Raw genomic sequence first — 20,791 nt, 5'->3', positions numbered from 1 at the left:
TTTTTAACTGGTAATGGATGGCTTATTCCCTTTAATCTTACCTCATTCTATGAAAGATATGGATTATTAAAAGTATGTAAAATAAAAAAGGATTCAAATTTTAAATGGAAAGAATTGAAGCAACGGGGAATTATGAATAGGAAAATAAAGCCAAGCAAAACTAAACAATTTATTGTTTAGGGATGTATGAATATGTGACAAAACCAAAGAGAAAAGCAAGGGAATGATTAACACTTAAAAAATAGGATCATGAAAAAAATTAGGATCATGATTACTTTCAGGGTTAGAAGGAGAGATTGGAAATGATGCAAGAGAGACTTCTAAGTTACTGATAATTTTCTGTTTGTAAGCCTGGGTGGTGAGTACATGTTTTTATTTTTTAAATAATGTAACCTGTACATTTATATATTACACCTTTTTCTGTTTCTATAACATTATTTAATAATTAAGTAAATAACCTGCCAAAGAATGAAAGTTAGCTAGTCAGCCAAGAGTAAGAACTTGAATTATTTTGTCAAAACTAGAATGAGTCATTATACTATAGAGATTCTCAAATTAGTGTAATTCAGGGTAATAAAGTTGTGTAGTTTCTAGACCATATATTTTTATTCTGCTCAGACTGTATCTGAAATGTTTTCTTTTGGGCCCCAGAGTTTAATTAAACCTTGACAACTATGGAGGACCTGGAAACTCTGTAATGTGAAGTAGGACAGTGAACAACTAAAGAATTTGGGGCTATTTAGACTGTAAATACTAATATTTATAGGGGAAATATGATTGCTGTCTTTAAATGTTTGAAGAGCTGGTACATGGAAGAAAGACTTTAATATGAAGCTCCACAGGTTAGAATTAAATCTAATAGAGGAAAGTTTCAGGGAGGCAGATTATGATTTAATATAACCCAGAACTGTGTAAGTTTTTAAAGTACTAAAAACTCTGTATCACTCAGTTAAAAAAGAAAAAAATTAATGTTTATTTTAAATGTTTATATTGCTAAATGTATGGGGAAAGGTAAGATTCTTTACTAGACTATTTTAACTCAGAATTATCTTCCTTAACAGTGCTTGGAGTGTATTAGCTTGCTGTTTTGAAGTCCTCTGAAAAATGTACTTTTTGAAACTTTGACTAAGAAAGTTTTGGCATTCTTATTCTTAAATGAATAACCCTTTTGTTTATTATTATTCACTCTTTTAGGCTTTCTTTTCTCATACTTGGTTTATTAACTGTTAATCCTGGTTAATATGTATGTTCATTAACTAAATACTGACCACTGCTTTTATAAAGCCCTGAGGATTTGTAGTGAATCAGACCCAGTTGCTGCCTGCCTTCATAGGGTTTACATTCCATTGAGAGAGATACTCAGTTACAGTTCTGGTAAACATTGTGAAGAGGTACAGGGTGTATGAGAAGATGTAGTTGGATGACCTGACCTAATCTGGGATGAGAAGATCAGCTAATAGTATATTGCATTTAGAAAAAATTTCAGCAAAATAAAATTCACTACTTTAAATTTTGTATAGCATATAGGCTTCATAGACTAAAAGAGCATGGCATTTGGAGCCAGATTTCCTGAGTCCATATCCCAGCTTCATTACTTATTTGGAAAAAGTTATTTTAATCTCTTTGTTCTTCAGTTTCCTCATCTACAAAATGGGAGTGTTAACAGTTTTTATCTCGAAGGGTAATTGTATGTATTAAATGAATTAAAATTTTAAAAGGCCCATTATAGTGCCTTTTGTATATTAAAATGTGCCATATAAGTACTGAAAAATAATATTTATTCAGAAAACAAATCCAAGACAACAGAGTTTCCAATCACTTATGATAATAAATATTATTAGTAATAGTAATAATAGTTAAGATTCTTTGAACACTAACCATAGGTGCTATACTAAATGCCTTTATATATTATTCTGATTCTGATGCCTCTTTTAGGTAAATATTACTTTAACATCTACACTTTTTTTTGGTAACAGATGAAGAAACTTGAGTCTTTAGTAGATTAAATAATTTGCCCAGGATCCCTCAGTTAGCTAAGAGGCTGTTCTTTGTAACTTCACATGATTCTACTGAAAAACTGACCTTAGTCTAATGTTAAGCATATGAGAACAGACTGAATTCGTAGGATCTTTTCGGCCAATTATGCTTCTAAAAGTTAAAATGAATGAGATGGGTCTTTGGTCCACGCTTTACTTCCTTTTCAGAGACCATTTTATCTTATCAGCCCTTCAAGCCAGTTTATTAGACCACTTGAGTGTAGTGTGGACCTCAGAAATCTCTCAAGCCTAAATGAATCGTTCTAAATTACAAAGATCTTATAAACAGACCTTGTTTACAAGCTAACTTTGGGATTTTTAAGCTTACTTTAGGATAAGCATTGACAACCAGTAGTACATGTTGTATCAAAGTGGTGGATGATAAAAAAAATTTTTTTCCATCTATCAGATGCTAGACAGAATTTCAAATAGGCGGAGTTTGTTTCTATTTCATGGTCCCCTTGTTGCTTGGTACTCTCATTTTGTTCTCTGATTATATTCAAAACATCTAAATACATGATTCATCCATATAATTTTTCACTCCACTTATATTTAATTGTGTTTTTTCATTGTTATTTCCTTGCTTAGGAACCTACCAATGGCTTGCTGTTGTGGTACCATCAGGTCCTCTGAACTCCACATTCTCTTTTTTGGAATGCTCTTAATGTTTTTCCCCATCTTACCTAACCATAGACAAATACCCTTTGTTTTGATCATCTGAATTTGCCATGCTTATTGGTACTTCCAGGCTTTTCCTAGTGTCGTTCACTCTGCTTAGAATATTCTTCTACTTGCTTTCATTTACTTAACCTCTTACATTAAGCTTTTCTTAGACACAGTAACTGAGAATTGTTACTTCTTGTTCTTCATAATATTACTCAACGATTCAGTAATTTTTATATTACTATTTACTGTTATAAAATTTTTGATCCATCAGGATTATAAAGCCAAGGGACTTTGTACATACGTTTTTTTTTAAATTTGTTATTATTTTTCCTGCATTTAATATTTAGCATGTCGTGCTTTTCAAATAATTGAAAATGATGTACATGCTGTAAGATTAAAAGGTAATGATTCTTAGGAAAAATAAAGTTTGCCTGTGCTTTGAACAGAAAGTAAAAAAAGATTGGAAAATAAATGTCTTGAGTTGGTAGGTACAGAACAATTACATTATGCATGGTGGTTAACAGGACACTATAGATTTATATTTCAATTAAGTAGAAATAATCAGTATCTAGTTTTTAAAATGCTGATTAAATGAGTATTTCAAAATAGTGAAACCCTTAATATATAGGCTGAGTCATGTGGGTTATTTTATGTTAAAGATGTATATATTTTATTTATATGTATAAATGAAATTTGTATAGTGGAAGAATAGGAGATTATGATTGTAGTAGTATAGAATATACTAGATCATATTACATACAATTTTATACTTTTCATTGACCATTATGATAGCCTAAGTTCATTACACAAGCCACAGTTATATTTAGTGCCATCTATAGCATTTGTTAAGCCTCTACAAGTGGAAAATAATTGGCAATAGCTTATTGTATGTTATTTCTAAACTTGAGGTTATAATAGCTTGCATTTCTTCTTCATTCTTCTACACAGGTACAGACTAAGAAGATGGAATTCTTTCAGTTTATTTTTCTAAAGGCAGGAAAAGCCCTGAAAATTCAGGTTGCTAACATAGATGCCTTATTTGGAATATACTGGAATCCTGTGCATTTAGTTATTTTCTGTTTTGAAAAGAAATGGCAGTATGCCATATCTGAGAGTCTGAAAAACAGTTCTTCATTTTTCATACCAGTTACTATAAAATTTATTTAGAATTGTTTTTCAAACTGATAACCAGTAAAATCTTCTTCAGAGATACACAGTATGCTCATATGATTAGTCTTAAGTGACTTTTAAAACTTTTCATCACATGTTTATAGAACAGTTCATATCTACAGTGTTAGGTCTTTGTGGATACAATGAAAATCAATACCTCAATTAGCAGGAGTTTTACTAGTTTATCTTTTTTGGTCTTTATTCCTACATAACAGAAGACTAAAAATAATGTATCTAATGATTGCAGTTTCATAGAAAACAAGATCCTGTCTGTGAACTTTGAGCTTTAATGTATCCTATTGACTTTCTGACATGCCTTTTCGTTTCCGTAGTTTTTCCTTGTGTCTTGATTACTGAATAATCCCTTAGCTAAATAATCACTTGTGTTATATAGCTGAAACTAAAAAAAAAAAAAAAGGAAAAAAAGAAAAAAATTCTTCTGAGGTAATTTCTTGGAATATATTTATTAACAGTCATACTTTTTCAAGGGAATGATGCTAACAAATGGCAAATTGAAGTACTAGCAGTAACCTTGTATTGACATTTACTTGAGATTCTGCTGATGGTTTTTACTTTTACTTTGAGGATTATCATCATCTTTTCTGTATATTAACAGAAATGTAATTGTCTTAGATTGACAGTTTAAATCCCAGCATTTTTCCTGTTAAATTTAACTAAAGATTAACAAAAAATTAATTGTAAAACTACAGGTGGTAGTATGTGAAAGCCTTATGGAGGGAAGTCTGAGTCCATATTTAGTAATAATTTCAATTAGCATCTCTACTGAAAATCACCATTATAGTTTTTAAATTACTCTGAATCATTTTTATTTTTTTTTTGACCATAATTGTATTATAATCGGTGGTATTATTTTTTAATTGTAACTATAAATGATCAATTTCTCATATATGTATATCACTATATACACAAATGGTAACTGTTGTGATTTCCCTCCTTTTTTAACTTTATAAGTTATTACATTATGTACAAACAGAAAAGTCCACAAATTGTGACTGTGAGCTTTGTGATTTACCACAGAGGGACCATGTCTGTTTAACTACCAGATGAAGACATAAAATATCAACACCCCAAAAGGCTCCTTTGTTTGTAGCCCCACCCACACATTACCTTCTCTTTTCCCAAAGGAAACCATCCTTCTCACTTCTGTGTTTTTGAAATTTATACAACATTTTACATACTTTTTGTCTGGCTTCTTTCAACATTATGAATAAAGATTGGTCCATGTTGTGGCAGTACTGTTCATTCACTCTCACGGATTCCAGTATTCCATCAAAATGTTAGGATTTATTTGCTATTTCTTTTTTTTAATGTTTATTTATTTTTGAGATAAAGAAAGAGCACGACCAGGAGAGAGGCAGAGAGAGAGGGAGACACAGAATCCAAAGCAGGCTTCAGACTGTGATCTGTCAGCACAGAGCCTGACATGGGGCTTGAACTCACAAACTGTGAGATCATGACCTGAGCTGAAGTCAGATGCTTAACCAGCTGAGCCACCCAGGTGCTATTTCTTTCGTTGGTAGAAGTTTGAGGTGCTTTCAGTTTGGGCTATTTGAATAACGATGCTGTGAAGATTGTTTTGTTTTGTTTTGTTTACAATTTTTTACATGTTTATTTTAGAGAGAGTGCAAGCAGGGGAGGGGCAGAGAGAGAGGGGGACAGAGGTTCTGAAGCAGGCTCTGTGCTGAGAGCAGAGAGCCTGATGTTGATGTCGGGGTCAAACTCAAGAACGGTGAGGTCATGACCTGAGCCGAAGTCAGATGCTTAACTGACTGAGCCACCCAGGTGCCCTTGTGAAGATTCTTGCATACGTTCCTGTTGAATACATCGGAGTAAAAGTGGGTCATATTTTTAAAACTTTAGTAAATAATGCCAGCTTTTCAAAGTGATTATATAAATTTACATTTCACAAGCAGTATATGGGGTTTCGGTTGTCCCACACTCTTGCCAACACTTGGTCTTTTAGTTTTTGAAAATTTTGAACATTTTGGTTAGCATATATTACTATCTCATTGAGATTATAACTTTTATATCACTGTTTACTAATAATATTGAACATCTTTTAATAAGATAATGGGGCATTAAGGTATCCTCTTGATGAAAATGTCTTACTTTAAGTCTCTTTTCTCTGTATTTTATTGGGTTGCTTGTTTTTTTCTTAATTAAGATACAAGCCCTTGTTGGATACATATTTTACAAATACCTTTGACGTTGGTGGCCTGAGCTAGGAGAGAGAAAAGCCATTTTCACTCAGTTTTGGTTCCCTGCCTGAGGTGCTGACCCAGTTTGTTGTCAAAAGAGTTGGTCAGAATATACAGATCCTATAGGGTTGTGTCATCCTCTCTTAGTAATTTTTACTAATTCTAGTTAGCCCTAGCTTGCTTTTATAACTTCCATGGCTTTGCCTGATCTACCTATTTTTTCTCATCAAGACATTGCAGCATTTTAGCCAGGCAGTACCTAACTCATTTGTTAGGAAAATCAAGATGTGGCTAAAGATCAGAGGCTCAATAGCAAGCTGGGTTGTAGCAGTGATGTCAGTCCATTGATTGTCTTTAGAGAGTGAAGGATGGAAAAAACAAATTCTTACTGATTAGACAAACATGATCTGCTAAAGACACGTGCTTTTGTAGAACTTACTATCTGGTGTTTTTCTGGGAAAAACCGTAACTGCTTTATTTGAAACAAAATATGCTGCATTTGAAAATAAATACCTTCTTCTACTGTGTGGCTTGCCTTTCTACTCTATTCATGGTATATACTTTGAAAAATACAGAAGTTCTTACTGTTGGTATGTTCAATTTATCAATCTTTTAAACTTAGTAGTTTCTGTCCTGCTTAAGAAAACTTTGCTTACCTCAAATTCACGAAATATTTTCTTATATTTTAGAAATTTTTTATCCTTTAAATTTAGTGTGAAGTATGTGTTCAAGTTTTATTTTGCCTTCATATGTATAATCATTTACACAGCACTATTTATTGAAAAGACTACTCTTTTCCTGTTGCTTTGCAATGCCATCATTAGTGTAAATCAAGTATGTTATGTATATGTGTGTGTATGTACACTCATGCACACCTATCTACACATACATGCCTTATTCTGGATTCTTTATTCCATTGATCTAATTTAATTTACTACATTGTTTTGGTTACATTACTGTGAAAAGTCTTAATATTTGGTATAGAGAGTATCTTTATCCTTTCTTTTCCCCTCAGTTACCTTGGCTCTTCTCAGCCCTTATATTTCCATATGAACTTTACAATTAGATTGTAAATTTATACACAGTTTATACCAAAAAGAAGTCTTACTGGGACTGTGGTTAAAATTTAATTGCTTCTATATAGATCAATTTGCAAAGAAATGACACTTTATAGTATTGGAAATTCTGATCCATGAACATGATAGATCTCTCCATTTATTTAGGCTTTCTTTAATTTCTCCAAACATTCAATAATTTACCGTGTAAATTTCTCCTGCATCTTTTATTAGATTTATTTGTAGGTATTTAATGTTTTCCAATGCCATTGTAAAAGGTGCTTTTTAATTTTGATTTCTGATTGTTCCTGTTTGTATAAATACAATTTATATTTTTATGTATTGAATAAAACTATTTGATTCTAATGGTTTGATCCTACATTATTTAAAATTTTCTACCTACACAGTCATGTCAGTTGCAAATGATTAACTTTTTCCTTCCTTTCTATCCTTAAACTTATCTTTTTTCTCTTGCCTTATTGCACTGGCTAGAACCGCTTGTCCAGCATTGAATACAAATGATGATAGAAGGTATCCTTTTAAACTTTCAATATTTCTTCATTAAGGTATGATGTTTATTGTAGCTTTTATTATTATTTTTATTAAAAATTTTTTTTTGATGTTTATTTTTGAGAAAGAGAGACAGAGCACGAGTGGGGGAGGGGCAGAGAGAGAGGGAGACCTGGAATCCAAAACAGGCTCCAGGCTCTGGACTCAACACAAGCCCTGTGGGGTTTGAACTAGCGAACTAGGAGATCATGACCTGAGCTGAACTGAGCTCGGACACATAGATGACTGAGCCACCCAGGCGCCCCTGTTGTAGCCTTTATTAATATAAGCCCTTTGTTACATTAAGGACATTTCCTTCTATTCCTAGTTTGTTAAGAGTTCTTTTATCAAGGATGAGTTGTGTGATGAATTTTATCAAATGCTTTTTTGCATCTACTTAATTACATTATTTTTATCTCTTATTCATTTAGTGTAGTGAATTGCATGGATGTTTCAATGTAACATCAACCCTGTATTTCTGAAATAGATGCAGTTTGGTAATCATACATTGTCCTTTTAATGTACTGCTAAATTTCATTTTTGATATTTAGGATTTTTACATCTGTGTTCATTAGTGAGATTGGCCCAGACCTTTCCTCCTAAAAATAGGAAGTTTTTTTTCTCTTTGATCTTAGTTTAGAGTTTTCAGCCTTTCTGTTACTGCAATATATGTATATTCAGGCTACAAATTTCCCTCATAAAGTATGGTTATAGCTACATCAGTTATGTTATGCTGCATTTTATTTTTATAATTAAAAAAAATTTTTTTTAAATGTTTGTTTATTTTTGAGACAGAGAGAGACAGAGCATGAACGGGGGAGGGTCAGAGAGAGAGGGAGACACAGAATCGGAAGCAGGCTCCAGGCTCTGAGCTGTCAGCACAGAGCCTGACGCAGGGCTCGAACTCACGGACCGTGAGATCATGACCTGAGCCGAAGTCGGACGCTTAACCGACTGAGCCACCCAGGTGCCCCTATAATTTTTTTCAAAATATTTTATTTTGATTTCTTCTTGAACATGGGTATAAAATTCTAAATACATGGAATTTTTGTAGTTACATATATATGTATGTAAACTCCAACATCCACTCTTAACTTATTGAAATCTAATACTAATTAATACTTTTACCACATTCTAGACAATGTAAGAATCTTCATATTTCTTCTTTCAGTTTGTATAGTGTCTTGGTATTTCCATATGTTTTAAATTTGTATATTTTAACCACTGCATACCTAATTATAATTGCTTTTTGTTAATATACATTTGTATTCATTTACCACTTACATATTTATCATTTCCTTTACTCTTCATTTCCTGTGAAATCTCTAAACTTCTACTATGATTGTTTCTTTATATTCTGCCCAAAGAACATTCATTATATTTCCTTTGGTGTGGATATGCTTATGACAGATTATCTCAGTTTTATTTACCTGAATATGTCTGTGATTTATCTACCTTTTCATTTATGTAAATTGTTATGTGCTGTCAAACCGTATATATGGGTACGGGTATTATACGTACCTATATATATGTATATATACATTTTTTTTTTTAGATCAGTTATTTCCTCTAGCCCTTTGAAGTTATAATTCCACTCACTGTCTTCTGGCTTCCATGGTTTCTGTTGAGAAGTCAGTGGTAATTTACTTACTGCTCCTTTTAACCATAAACCCTTCCTATCCCTGGGAAAGTTTTAATATTTTCTCTTTGTGATTTTTGGAAGTGTCATGGTGATGGACTTATACTGTTTTCTTGGTCTTTATCTTAACTGAGACCCTTCACCACTTCTGAAATCTGTAGATTAATGTTAATCATTTGTTTTAGAAAGTTCTAAGTTAATCTGTTTTCAAATACTGCTTTTGTCTCATTTTTTCTTCCTTTTTATAATGGTATTCCAATTACACCTATGTTAGACCTCTTTAGTGTATCCCATGTATGTATTCTACATTTTTCATTGTTTTGTATGGTTAGTCTGTGTATTTTCTTCAGACCTTTTGTTTGGTTCATGAATTCTTTTTTTTTTTTTTTGTAATCTGTGTCTAACATGCTGATAAAACCATTTATTTGGATTTATTTCTCAGTTCTAGAATTTCATTTGACTCCCTATGCTTTGTATTTTTTCTTCAATATTTTCAGTCTTTTATTTCCTTTAGCATGTTAGGCATAGTTATTAATATTCAGTTCTGAAAACTTTAAATTCCCTGTAGATCAGTTACAGTTAACTGTTGTTTCTGTTGGTTTTAGGTCACATTGTTTTATCTTTGTATGACTGATTATTTTTGATTGAATGTCAGATATTTTCTATGAAAAATATAGAGGTAATTTGAAAGCTAGCATGTTGTTACGTTTACTCAGAGAAGATTTATTTTGCTTCAGAAAGATGGCCAAGGGACTGGCAATCCCAGATTGCCTTAATCCAGGCAGGGACTGGGAAGAATTGAAGTTGAATTTAGTCTCTTTAAAAGTTGGTCTACTTCTAGTTCAGTTTTATTCAGATTCTAGGCATGCCTTATCACTAGCTCTGCAGCTCTAATTTTGCCCTTTTAAAAGGCACGGAAATTTGTCTGTCTCCTGTTATCTTCCCTTGTCTGTCAGATCCCTCTTGAGTTGGTCAGTCCTTCTAGGGGAAACACACCTCCAAAAGATGTGTAAGCCACTTTGGGTTTCCTTCTTATCCAAGATAATGGTCCCATAATTCTTCACTGTCTTTCTTGGTCCTTCTCAGTGCTTTCAGATGGATATTTTTGCTTTTAATAATTACCTACATTTTCTAATTCTCACCAGGAGGGTTGATTGAAGTTATCTAATTTCATCATATAAAAATCAAGAAAATATTGTGAATTTTTTTTCTGAGTACTCTTTAAGATGGCTATTTAAAAATCTGTCATTCTGTGTGGATCATCAAACATTTTCATTTGTTCATACTTCTTTGCACAGTATCTTAGCATGGAGTTGGATGTACATCCCTACCAGAAAACTTTATGGGATATAAAGAGATAACCACTAAAATGTATGAATGTCCAAAGTTGTACTATACAGATATGGTTACATTAGGCTTCAAGTAGATAAAGTTTAGCTGTTAATAGCATTTTTTTAAGCTTAGTATTATTTTGGCCATCTATATCTTTTTAAGACCGAAGGAAAGGATTTTGATATTTTTCACATTTGTTTAGGTTCTTTGGCTATCTACTTACCAGAAGTTAGGCAGTCTTATTTGTTTTTAGTCCTTTATTTTATTAGTAGAGTAGTATTTCTTGGAAAAACCAATTAATAAGGACTTAATTTGTATAGGAAGATTTTTTTTTTTTTTGGTAATGTATTAACTCAGACTTTTTGTTCAGAATACCTTTCTCTTTGTTCATCTTTGCAGAAATTCAGAAATTATTTGTCACTTGTTTCTTTTGTTCTCTAATTTTATTTTCCTATTTACTGATCAGAAGGTTTTTAACTAAAGTTATCAAGGATTCCATGCACTTCCAAGATTAGGGATAACTAAAGACTCCATTCTTTTCTGTCTTCACTGCTTACAGACAGGGAACACAGTCTCTTCAGCCTGGACCTATATAGAAGAATTTGGAGAAAATAAACAGGTAAGAAAAAGTCTTTAGGAATGTTAAGTGATATATTTAGTTTTCAGAAAGTCAGTTACAAGTTATTCTTATGGTTATAAGAAGATATATTTTAAATTGTCGAATGAAAGCTTGTGAAATATTTTGATTATGATAGCTTTATTTAATTATAGATTCATTAAGCAGAGTTTTAAAAAGTTAAACTAGTTTCCATATTTCAGGTCTTCTTAAAGCTTATAAACATACTAGTGTAACGTTTTGAACCACCAAACAGGATAAACAGTATTTTAATGTAGATGTAGTGGGAGTGAATGTAATATGTAGATTATTCAGCATTTCTCAAACTTCTCTGAAGAATTTTTATCTATATTTTCGAACTAATAAAACCAAAATTATTTTTGATACCATTTAGAATAAAAGTTATGTTTACTAGGATTCACTCTTTAGTTTTTCCAACATTCTATTGAGAAGGAGAAGTTTTAGTAGGTTGTTAAAGGTGGTTTATAGTTTGAATAATGACTACCATTCAGACCATTCAGACTCCTTTTCACATGTTGAGGCAAAAAGAATGTTGTTGTTCCCTGAGCAGAATCCATGTACTAGTTCTGTGTTTTTGAGTAAGGTATTTCATCTTTCTGTGCCTCAATTTCCTGGTTGTTAAAGAAGAAAATAATAGTACTTATTGTAAGGCTATTATAAAGATTAAGGTAGTGCTGATGTTGTAGAGTTATTTTTGGCACTTAGTAAGTACTCAAGTATAACTTCCTAATAGAATTCACACTTCAGGTATAAGGAAATCTATTTATTATGCTTGAGGCGTATAACTTTATTTTTATAGATCTTAACATATAAATTCAAGTATGTGTTGCTATTCTCAGAAATATCTTTTCTTAAAAGTTTTTGTAGTTCAAATTTTGAATGATGAGGACTAATTTTACTGATAGAAATGAAACTTGAAAAGAGTTGCTATCTTTCCTAAGGCTTTTTTTCTTCTCTTTACTTTTGCCTAGATAGTTTTTCTAGTGAACTGCAGTTTTTGAGCCATACTGAAGCCTAGGTAAACTGTAGCTCAGATCATAATTTTCTGTCTTATCAGTTCCTTTTCTGTTAATCTTTTCCAAATGGTTTAGAAATTGTCATTAAAAGGAATTTGACAGAATCTATTAAACAGAGGTAGCAAACTGGAAGCTACAGATATGGTTTGGTCTCCTTCGTTTTTTGCAAGGAAAGCAGCTTGGTTTAATTTCAGTACAAATAGCTAGACTCCTATTTTACATTTGGTCCTCTTTGAGTTCTCTGTTTGTTTGTTACATTTTAGCCCCTGAGGGCATTTGAATTTGTGATCACTGTGTTTAACATAGTTCAAGAAGTTTTCTGTCCTGCTTTCAGTGTTTTCCTATCACATATTGGCCCCATTAAAAGTTCTTCCCAAAGTGATTTGCAAAGTTGTTCAGTGAAATGACTTTCTAAGGTCAGACAAATTTGGGAAAAACTGTGTACTATATACTGCCCTTGGAAAAATCATAATGCTTATTAGCATGTTGAAAATCATTGTAGTAGCAATCTGTGTAAGTGTTAAATCCATTTTGACTAAATTTTTTTCCAGATTTTATTTGGCTAAGGGATTCTTATTTTGAAGTCCTTGAATTGTATGGGGATATAGGTTATGAAACCCTGAAACTAACTCAAAGAAATGCTTGGGTTTTGTTTATAGCCTTATTGAGGTATAATTTACATACAATAAAATGCACATTTAAAGTGTACACTTTGGTCAGTTTTGATTTATGTCTACATCTGTGAAATGATATCATAATCAAGAAACAAACATTTCTGACATCCCTAATGTAATGTTACTCCTTCGGCCTCCTTTCCCAGGTGACCTGATTGCTGGCACTGTATATTATTAGTGTGCTTTTGCTAGAATTTCAGACCTTTGTTTTTGAAAGTTTAAGTTACGATCTTTAGATAATTTGGAATGAAAGTTTTAATTTCTTAAAAATAAAATTACAGATACCTGACAATTATGTTTATTTAAATTGTTATGTGCTGTCAAAAGTTTCACAGTAAGAATTTGAAACCCAAATTATTCTTTCAAAATTATATGGAAAAACAACCTTGTGAATTAAAAAAAAATTACTTGAATTAAAAACAAAAGCAGATGATTTTTACCCTACCCCAAAACTGAATCTGAGAAATATAATTACTCTAGTAAAAACAGAGAACTAACAAACTTATACTTTGTAAGAAAGGAGTTAGAGATAATAACTTTCATTCTTATCCAGCTGCCATTACTAAGATTAGCATTCTCAAAGCCTCCTAAAAATCCTCTTAAAACAGAAGAACTGACCTAAGTTACTCTGTGAGCCTAGTCTTTCTTAGAAAAAAAACATTGGTCACTTCATGTTTCCTCTTGCTCTTTGCTGTCAGTCGCCTATAGCAAAAATTAAGTAGAGGATAAAAATAGGGTTTTTTGGTCAGAATTTAATTGCAATAAGGAAAGTAAATGAGGTAAAAATGCCAGTAAATTTGATAATAACTGTTGTATTGATAATATTAATAACTCATGTATTAGCCAAAAGTGTTACTTAAAAATTTCTAGTTAATGACTTTTAAGTATGTCATAGGCTAAAAGTTGTTTAATAATTAGCAATTTTGAAAATTCCTTCCTCTGCTTCATAGTTAGCTCTTGGTATTTTTTACTAGGATGGAGAGTACAAAATAATGATAAATGTTATTTACATTATAATATAGTATTTAAAATCTCTGTTTAAACCCAGTCATGTTTTTGTGTTGTGGTATATACAATCCTGTTAAAAAAAACGCTTTGGCAGCTAGAGTACAGTGAAAGAAAGTAACTGAGTCATTTCAGTTATGGCTGTTTGAATGTTAGAAATTGAAATAATAAAATGGTGACGTGAGGAAATTTTTAAAGACATTTTAATAAAGATCCCAAAGAAATCTAAAGAAGTGATTCAAATATGTATTAAAGGTAGGGATATGTGTTAAAGGCATGGGAGAAATGCATTTTGTAGATCAAAGTAATCAGGTGGTTCATTCTCATTCATTGCTTTTGGGAGGGTAAAACAGTATAGCTTTCTTGGAAAACAGTTTGGCAGTACCTAAAAAAGTTAAACATAAAATTACCATTTGATGGGGCACCTGGGTAGTTCAGTCAGTTGAGCTCCCAACTCTTGATTTTGGCTCAGACCATGATCTCATGGTGGTGAGGTTGAGCCCCACGTTGGGCTCTGTGCTGACAGTGCAGAGCCTTCTTGGGAATTTTGCTCTCCCTCTCTCTCTGTCCCTATCCCTGTTCCTGTGTGCACACTGTGCTCTCTCCCTCTCTTTCTCTCTCTCACACACTCAAAATAAATAAATAAACATTGGAAAAATTACCATATGACCCAGCATATCCCATTTCTAGTTATTTACTCCAGAGAATGGAAAACATGTGTCCATACAAAATTTTGTACACATTATTCCTTAGCAGCATTATTCATAACAGCCAACAGGTAGAAACAAAGTAAATGTCCATTGACTGATTGGATAAACAAAATGTGGTATGTTCACGCAAGAGATATAAAAATGAATGAAGTTCTCATATATACTACAACATGGATGAACCTTGAAAATGTTATGTTAAGAAGTCAGTTAAAAAAAGATGACATGAATTGTATGATCCCATTTATATCAAAAATCCAGAATAGGCAAATCAATAGAAACAGAAAAATTAGCAACTAGTGGTTGCTAGGCCTGGGGGAGAGTTTGGGGGGGTGGTGACTGCTAATAGGTAAAGTTTTTATTTAAGGTGATGAAAATCACCTTAAGGTGAGAAAGGATAGTGGTGTTGGTTGCACAACTTCGTGAATGTTTTAAAAAACACTGAATTGTACACCTAAAAAGGGTACATCAGAAAGAGGGAGTGGATGTGAAGGTAGAACTTAAATAGTTAACAAGAAGAAAAAAACAATTATGAGGAATATACTTATTAACGGAAAATTGAAGAGTGTGGTTAGAAACGAACTAAAAGAAAAAGCCAAAATAAGTATATAAGAAGACACTTTCATTGAACACAACTTAAGGTCTCTATTAAGGAATTCCTCTCTCTTTATATGAAGCAGAAAAGCAGAGAATCCATGGTGTTTGCTCAAGATGTGTAAGACAATTAAAAACAAACAAAAAAACTAGACACAAATGGAGTAAAGCAGTTTACGTCCATTGCATAGATTTTCACTGAGAAATGTACTGGTGGTATTCATCTCTTGTGTTGGACAGAGAAATGTAGTAGACCAACTTACATCGCTTACAAAAGTGGGATTGACAAGTAGGTGGTGAATGTGCCGCCAGTCTCTGCACTTGCTCCCGTGTCAGTGGCACAACAGTTACTAACTATTCACTTTCCTGCTCATTCTAGACTCAGCTTCCAAATCATTTGGAATTTGGGATCCTTTTAGCCATACTACTTGATTAGAATTGGCACGTAAGGTTAAGCCTATATGCTAGTCTTTATATAGATCAAAGTTATTCTGTGAAAATGTTTATATTCATTCAAGATATAAATACAGAATTCTAGAGGATTTGATCAAAATGCTATCTCTGTATTAGACCAAGTTACTCTCACACATTTTTTTCTTTTGTAAAGGGCCTTTTCTTCAAATGAAATTATTAGATAACATTTAGCATATAAAAAAACCAAGGGAATGCAGAGCTGTGTGGGTTGAAATGCAAGTGTCGGGCTGGGCAGGTGCAAGCTGCAGCCAGGTAGCTTAGCGCACCATCTACTGTATTTCTGTTCCCCTAGCCATGACAACCTCTTGATATACTTTCCTCAAGATTGCCAGAGTGAAAAAGTTTGGTCAAGTAGAGTAGTTTCCTAGGAATTAGGAGGCCTAATTTTTAACTTGTTTTTCTTCAACATTGGGAGTATTGAACGGTCACTTAATCAACCGTCTTTTGTCTGTGTCATTTTTCAGTGAAAAGAGGTGGTTGGAATTAGAAGCTACTGAGGACTCAACCGATCCCTGGTTTATGATTTTGAATTAGAGAATTTGATTAGTTAAAAACTTTATTAATAATAAGCAACAATAGAAAGTCAAGCCAATAAAAATGAACAAAAGGCTTGGATATATATCTTACTAAAGAACATATTCAGATGGGCACTGAATACATTATTAGTCACAAGGGAAATCCAAATTAAAACCAAAATGAGATACCATTTCACATTACTGGAATGGTCTGATTAAAAACTCTAGCAATAAATACCAAATGTTGGTGAAGATGTGGGGCAGCCTGAGCTCTCATAGTTTACTGGTGTGAATGTAAAATGGTCACACCATGGAGAATGGTGCAGCAGTATCTATTTGCCCTATGATTCAATAATTTTAATCCCAGTTATTTACCCAAAATAAATGAAAACATATATCCACAAAAAGAATTGTGGAAGAATGCTCATAGTAGCTTTATTCGTAATAGAGTTTAGAAACAGCTCAAATATTTATCTGTCAACAGGTAAATGGATAAAAAACATGGTATATACATACAACAGAATACTGATGAACAATAAAAAAGGAATAAACTACTGACATACATGACATACATGGATGAATCTTAGAAATTATATTGAGAGAAAGAAGCTGGACATAAAAAGAACTTAAAAAATACATTTTATGTGAAGTTGAAGGATAGGCAAATCTAAGCTATAGTGAGAAATCAGAAAGTGGTTGCCTCCAACAGAAGGGCTATTGATTGAAAGGGAGCACAGGGAGCTTCTGGATTGGTGGATATGTGTTAGATCTTGTTTTAGGTATTGTTTGCATAAGTTTATACAATTATCAAAACTCATTGAAATGAACGCGTAGGATGTATGCATTTTATTGTATGTAAATTGTACCTTAATTTAAAAAGAATATTAAGACAGTTGAGTAATTCTGTGTGTAAAACTCGTATCATTCCCTTCAGAAAGGGAAAGGGGAGTATAGATCCCAGTCTGAGGCAGAAACAGTGGGATTGAAGAGCTAAGGATGTTCATTGGGAAACAAAACCAGGGATGGGCAAGTTAAGTATGTGGTAGGAATTTTGACTCACTTATTTGTTATTTCATAAAAGTCAGTGATTCTTTCTGATTTTTATTTTCTGTGATTGTGTGTTAGAGCTAAGGAAAACATGACTTTTCTAGGTTTATGTCACTAGTTACTATTTGATAATGTGTTTTCTAATCACCCAGATGTGTTTTTCTGAATATGTTTAGATTCTTACATTGCAATAAAATTTATTTTTGAAATGCTTGTAAAATCTTAACAAACATTGAAGCTTTCATTTCTTAAGCTTTGTAGTATCAGGAGGAAATTTTTTTTTCTTGGTTTATCCTATATGAATAAAGTCTTCAAAATCAACATTTAATTTTGTATTTTAGTCTCTTTAGAAATGTGAGAAGACCACAGCTGATTAGTGTGTTTTTACCTAGGAGACCATTAGGAATGCCCATTTTCAGACCTAAGTACTATGCCAGTAGCCAATTGCCTGGCTGTCTTCTTTGTGAAGTGATTTCCTGAAGATACCTCTTTTATTTATATTTCAGTGAATAGGTTGCATTAACTGTTGCATGGATGTCAGCCCCAAGTGAAAGTAATTTCTCTGAAAACTACATTTTCCCTGAGAAGTCTAACAGTTAAAAGATCTGTTTTTCTAAATCATATTGTCTGTGACTGCATTGTTAAAAATTGAAAGAGCTAGTTGTATTGTAGATACATGGCTAATAAGGAATTGACTATATTTGTGTAATAATCTTTAGGAGGAGAGAATCAGAACTTTTTTTTTTTTTTAGTGCAATTTTCCTTATACATACTGTATAATGATATTTGTTGAGTTAGATTATTACATCAGAAAATACCAAATCTGGGGCACCTGGATGGCTCAGTCAGTAAAGTGTCTGACATCAACTCAGATCATGATCTTTGTAAGAACTTTTTTTTTTTAAGCAATTGAGTTATAGGAGCATTAAGGTTTCTGTCAATACTAAATACCATACCCTTCAGGCAAAGTGGATCCTTCAAGAGAAGAAAAATAATTCTGTGATACCTACTTATCCTACTTTGGATATTAGAAAAGCAAATGGTATCAGAGTAATTCTTTATCCAATTTCAAAATGCTGAAAATATTTTGAACTGGATATTTTTAATGTATTTTTCTTCTTGGAACAGACTGCTTTTATTAATCTTATGGGTACCATTAATAAAAAATAAAAAGATTATAAAATTAATAAAGTTAAGAGTTTTATGGTGCTAGAAATTAAACCTATCTTTAACTGATTTTTGTTTTTTCCATTTTTTTTCTTAACTAGGTCCTTACTGATGTTGCTTGAGCTTACTCTCCTGCAGTTGGTCTCATTGCTGTTGGCTAAATATTAAGTCCCATGACAACATTCAGTTAATGCTCAATGTTTTAGGCCTCATCTATAATACCAGGAAAATATAGAAAAAAAACCTTATTTGTACATTGGATTACCTAATTCCTTTTCTTTCCTTCCTAGAAACACCATGACTTTTATAAATAATCATTTTATAGTCATTGTCAGACCCTTGGCTTTTACTACCCTAAAGAACATAGTTGAGTTTTTGGAAAGTACAGGATTTACCAATTTGGTCTTTAATATTCATAAACATATATAAACATTATAATTAATGAAGCAGGAAATTATTGGTGCATAAGATGAATGTTTATTGTGGAATAGTAATATTTCAAATATAATTGGTTTTTAAAAAAATAATTCGGTTTTAATTTTTGGGTTTTTCTATACTATAAGTTGATAATGGTTTCTTGAAGTTAATTTTATAAACATGATTCATTTTATTGTTTTATGGTACAAGTAGGAACTCTAATGTTAAATTGGTGTATTGAGTTAATACAAACGTTTATATTAGTATTTAAATAATGAAATATTGGTCAGTTAGTTTACACCAAATGTTTTTGCAGTCCAGGGGAGAATGCTTCGGCTGGTTTGATGCCTAATACAGTTTCAAGAAAAAATAAGCAAATATGAATTTGCTGTTTTTTATCTTTTCTCCATGGACTACCCCTTAGCATCAGAACCAAATTTAAAAGGAGCTTCATTGTGGAGCAAGAGAAATCAGAGGTTCTCTTTTTTTTTCTGTGATCAAAAAGACACAAAGCTTATAATTGAAAGATATGTAAGAAAAAGATATACAAGAATGCATTCTAGTAATATCTCTGAAGCGCTGAGTCAGTGAAAGAAACGTAATACTGGCTGATAAAACTATCAGAACTTGCAATGCAGTGAATGCTCAGTCTTTACCAGCAAAATAGTATTAGCAGGATTTCGGATGTTAGGACATTATGTTAAACTGTGATTATAGTTTTAACGCTTTGTCTCTTTGAATTAAATTTGTATCCATAAAGATGTGCAGCATAATTGTTCATGTATTTATTTACAGACTACAATTTCCGTCGCAGCTCAATAAATAGTCTTTCCCCTGTTAGTGCTACCCTCTCTTCTGCGACTCCCAGCGTGCTTCCTTATACTTCAAGGCCTTGTTCTTATCCAAGCTATCCCTTGTCACCAACAATATCACTTGCTAATGGCAGCCATGTTGGACAGCGACTATATATCTCCAATCAGGCCTCATTCTTCTGAAGAAGATATTGTAAACATGAGTATGAAAGTTTCTTTGTAAAGCATGCAAACTAAAATACTTTAGTTTCATTTTAGAATCGGGTTTACACATTTGGTTTTAAAATGATAAATATATATTTATTTCAACATAGGAAACATCAGCCGTAATTCTGAATAACCTACAGTTCTAGAACTTATAAAAATGCTAAGTTTAAAAAGTTATTCAGTGGTTACCCTTGATAAAGGTATAGCAAACTACTATTCTTTTTAAACTTTTGGGATTTTAAATACTTCTAATTCCTGAGTGGGAAATAGAACCCAGTAGTTTATGTTAAATTTTTGCATAATAATTTTGCTAAATAGCATTTCACAAATATTTAAGCACTTGCAGAGAATGGTTATACTAGATTTGATTACCAAGGATCACTATCTATATTAGAGATTATAAGAATTATATAACCAGAAGCATCTAACTATTATGTAGAAAGTAATGAAGGGACAAAAGATTAAGATGCAAATTTTATGCAGTACCAAGAAAAAGCAGTATACCATTGTGGTCCTTGAAAACAACTATAAATATTTTAGTTAATTGTTATAGTAATAAATTATAATTTTGCTGTTAATGTATTTCAGGTTTTTATAGTTATGCTTCTTTTGTTTTTGACATTCACTGTATAGTTGTTAGGGTTTTTTAATGTTGAAATCATGTGTTGTTTAATTTTTGTACTTGAATTCAAATTCTTTGACATTAAATATGTGATGCTTCTAATACGCATGTGTTTTATTTTTGTTTATTAGTAAGCACAAAAAAATTAGCTCTCACAATCACTTTGAGCTTTTCATGGGACCAAAGCAAAGGATATTGTATACAGAAGATTGTTAGTTTGGTGAAACACAG

The 20,791-nt window shown here is 32.2% G+C and overlaps 1 protein-coding gene across 9 annotated transcripts in view; it reads left to right on the top strand.

Moving 5' to 3' along the window:
• The window catches only part of RBM46 (RNA binding motif protein 46), a 44,003-nt gene extending 23,431 nt beyond the window's left edge, over positions 1-20,572 (top strand). For 2 of the 9 annotated variants that reach the window (XM_042983728.1, XM_042983727.1), the window contains exon 5: positions 19,715-20,572. In XM_042983728.1, the coding sequence (XP_042839662.1) occupies positions 19,715-19,914 (200 nt within the window). In that variant the 3' untranslated portion in view covers positions 19,915-20,572. Of the gene's footprint in view, positions 1-7,638; positions 7,713-11,132; positions 11,148-11,225; positions 11,286-18,603; positions 18,757-19,714 lie in introns of those variants that run through there. The other 7 variants (XR_006216719.1, XR_006216718.1, XM_042983730.1 and 4 more) reach the window with 7 other exon arrangements.
• The last annotated feature ends 219 nt before the right edge of the window (positions 20,573-20,791 follow it).

The sequence above is a fragment of the Panthera tigris genome, chromosome B1 (assembly GCF_018350195.1).
Source record: "Panthera tigris isolate Pti1 chromosome B1, P.tigris_Pti1_mat1.1, whole genome shotgun sequence".
Taxonomy (NCBI): domain Eukaryota; kingdom Metazoa; phylum Chordata; class Mammalia; order Carnivora; family Felidae; genus Panthera; species Panthera tigris.
This window is presented reverse-complemented; position numbering and strand designations above follow the sequence as displayed.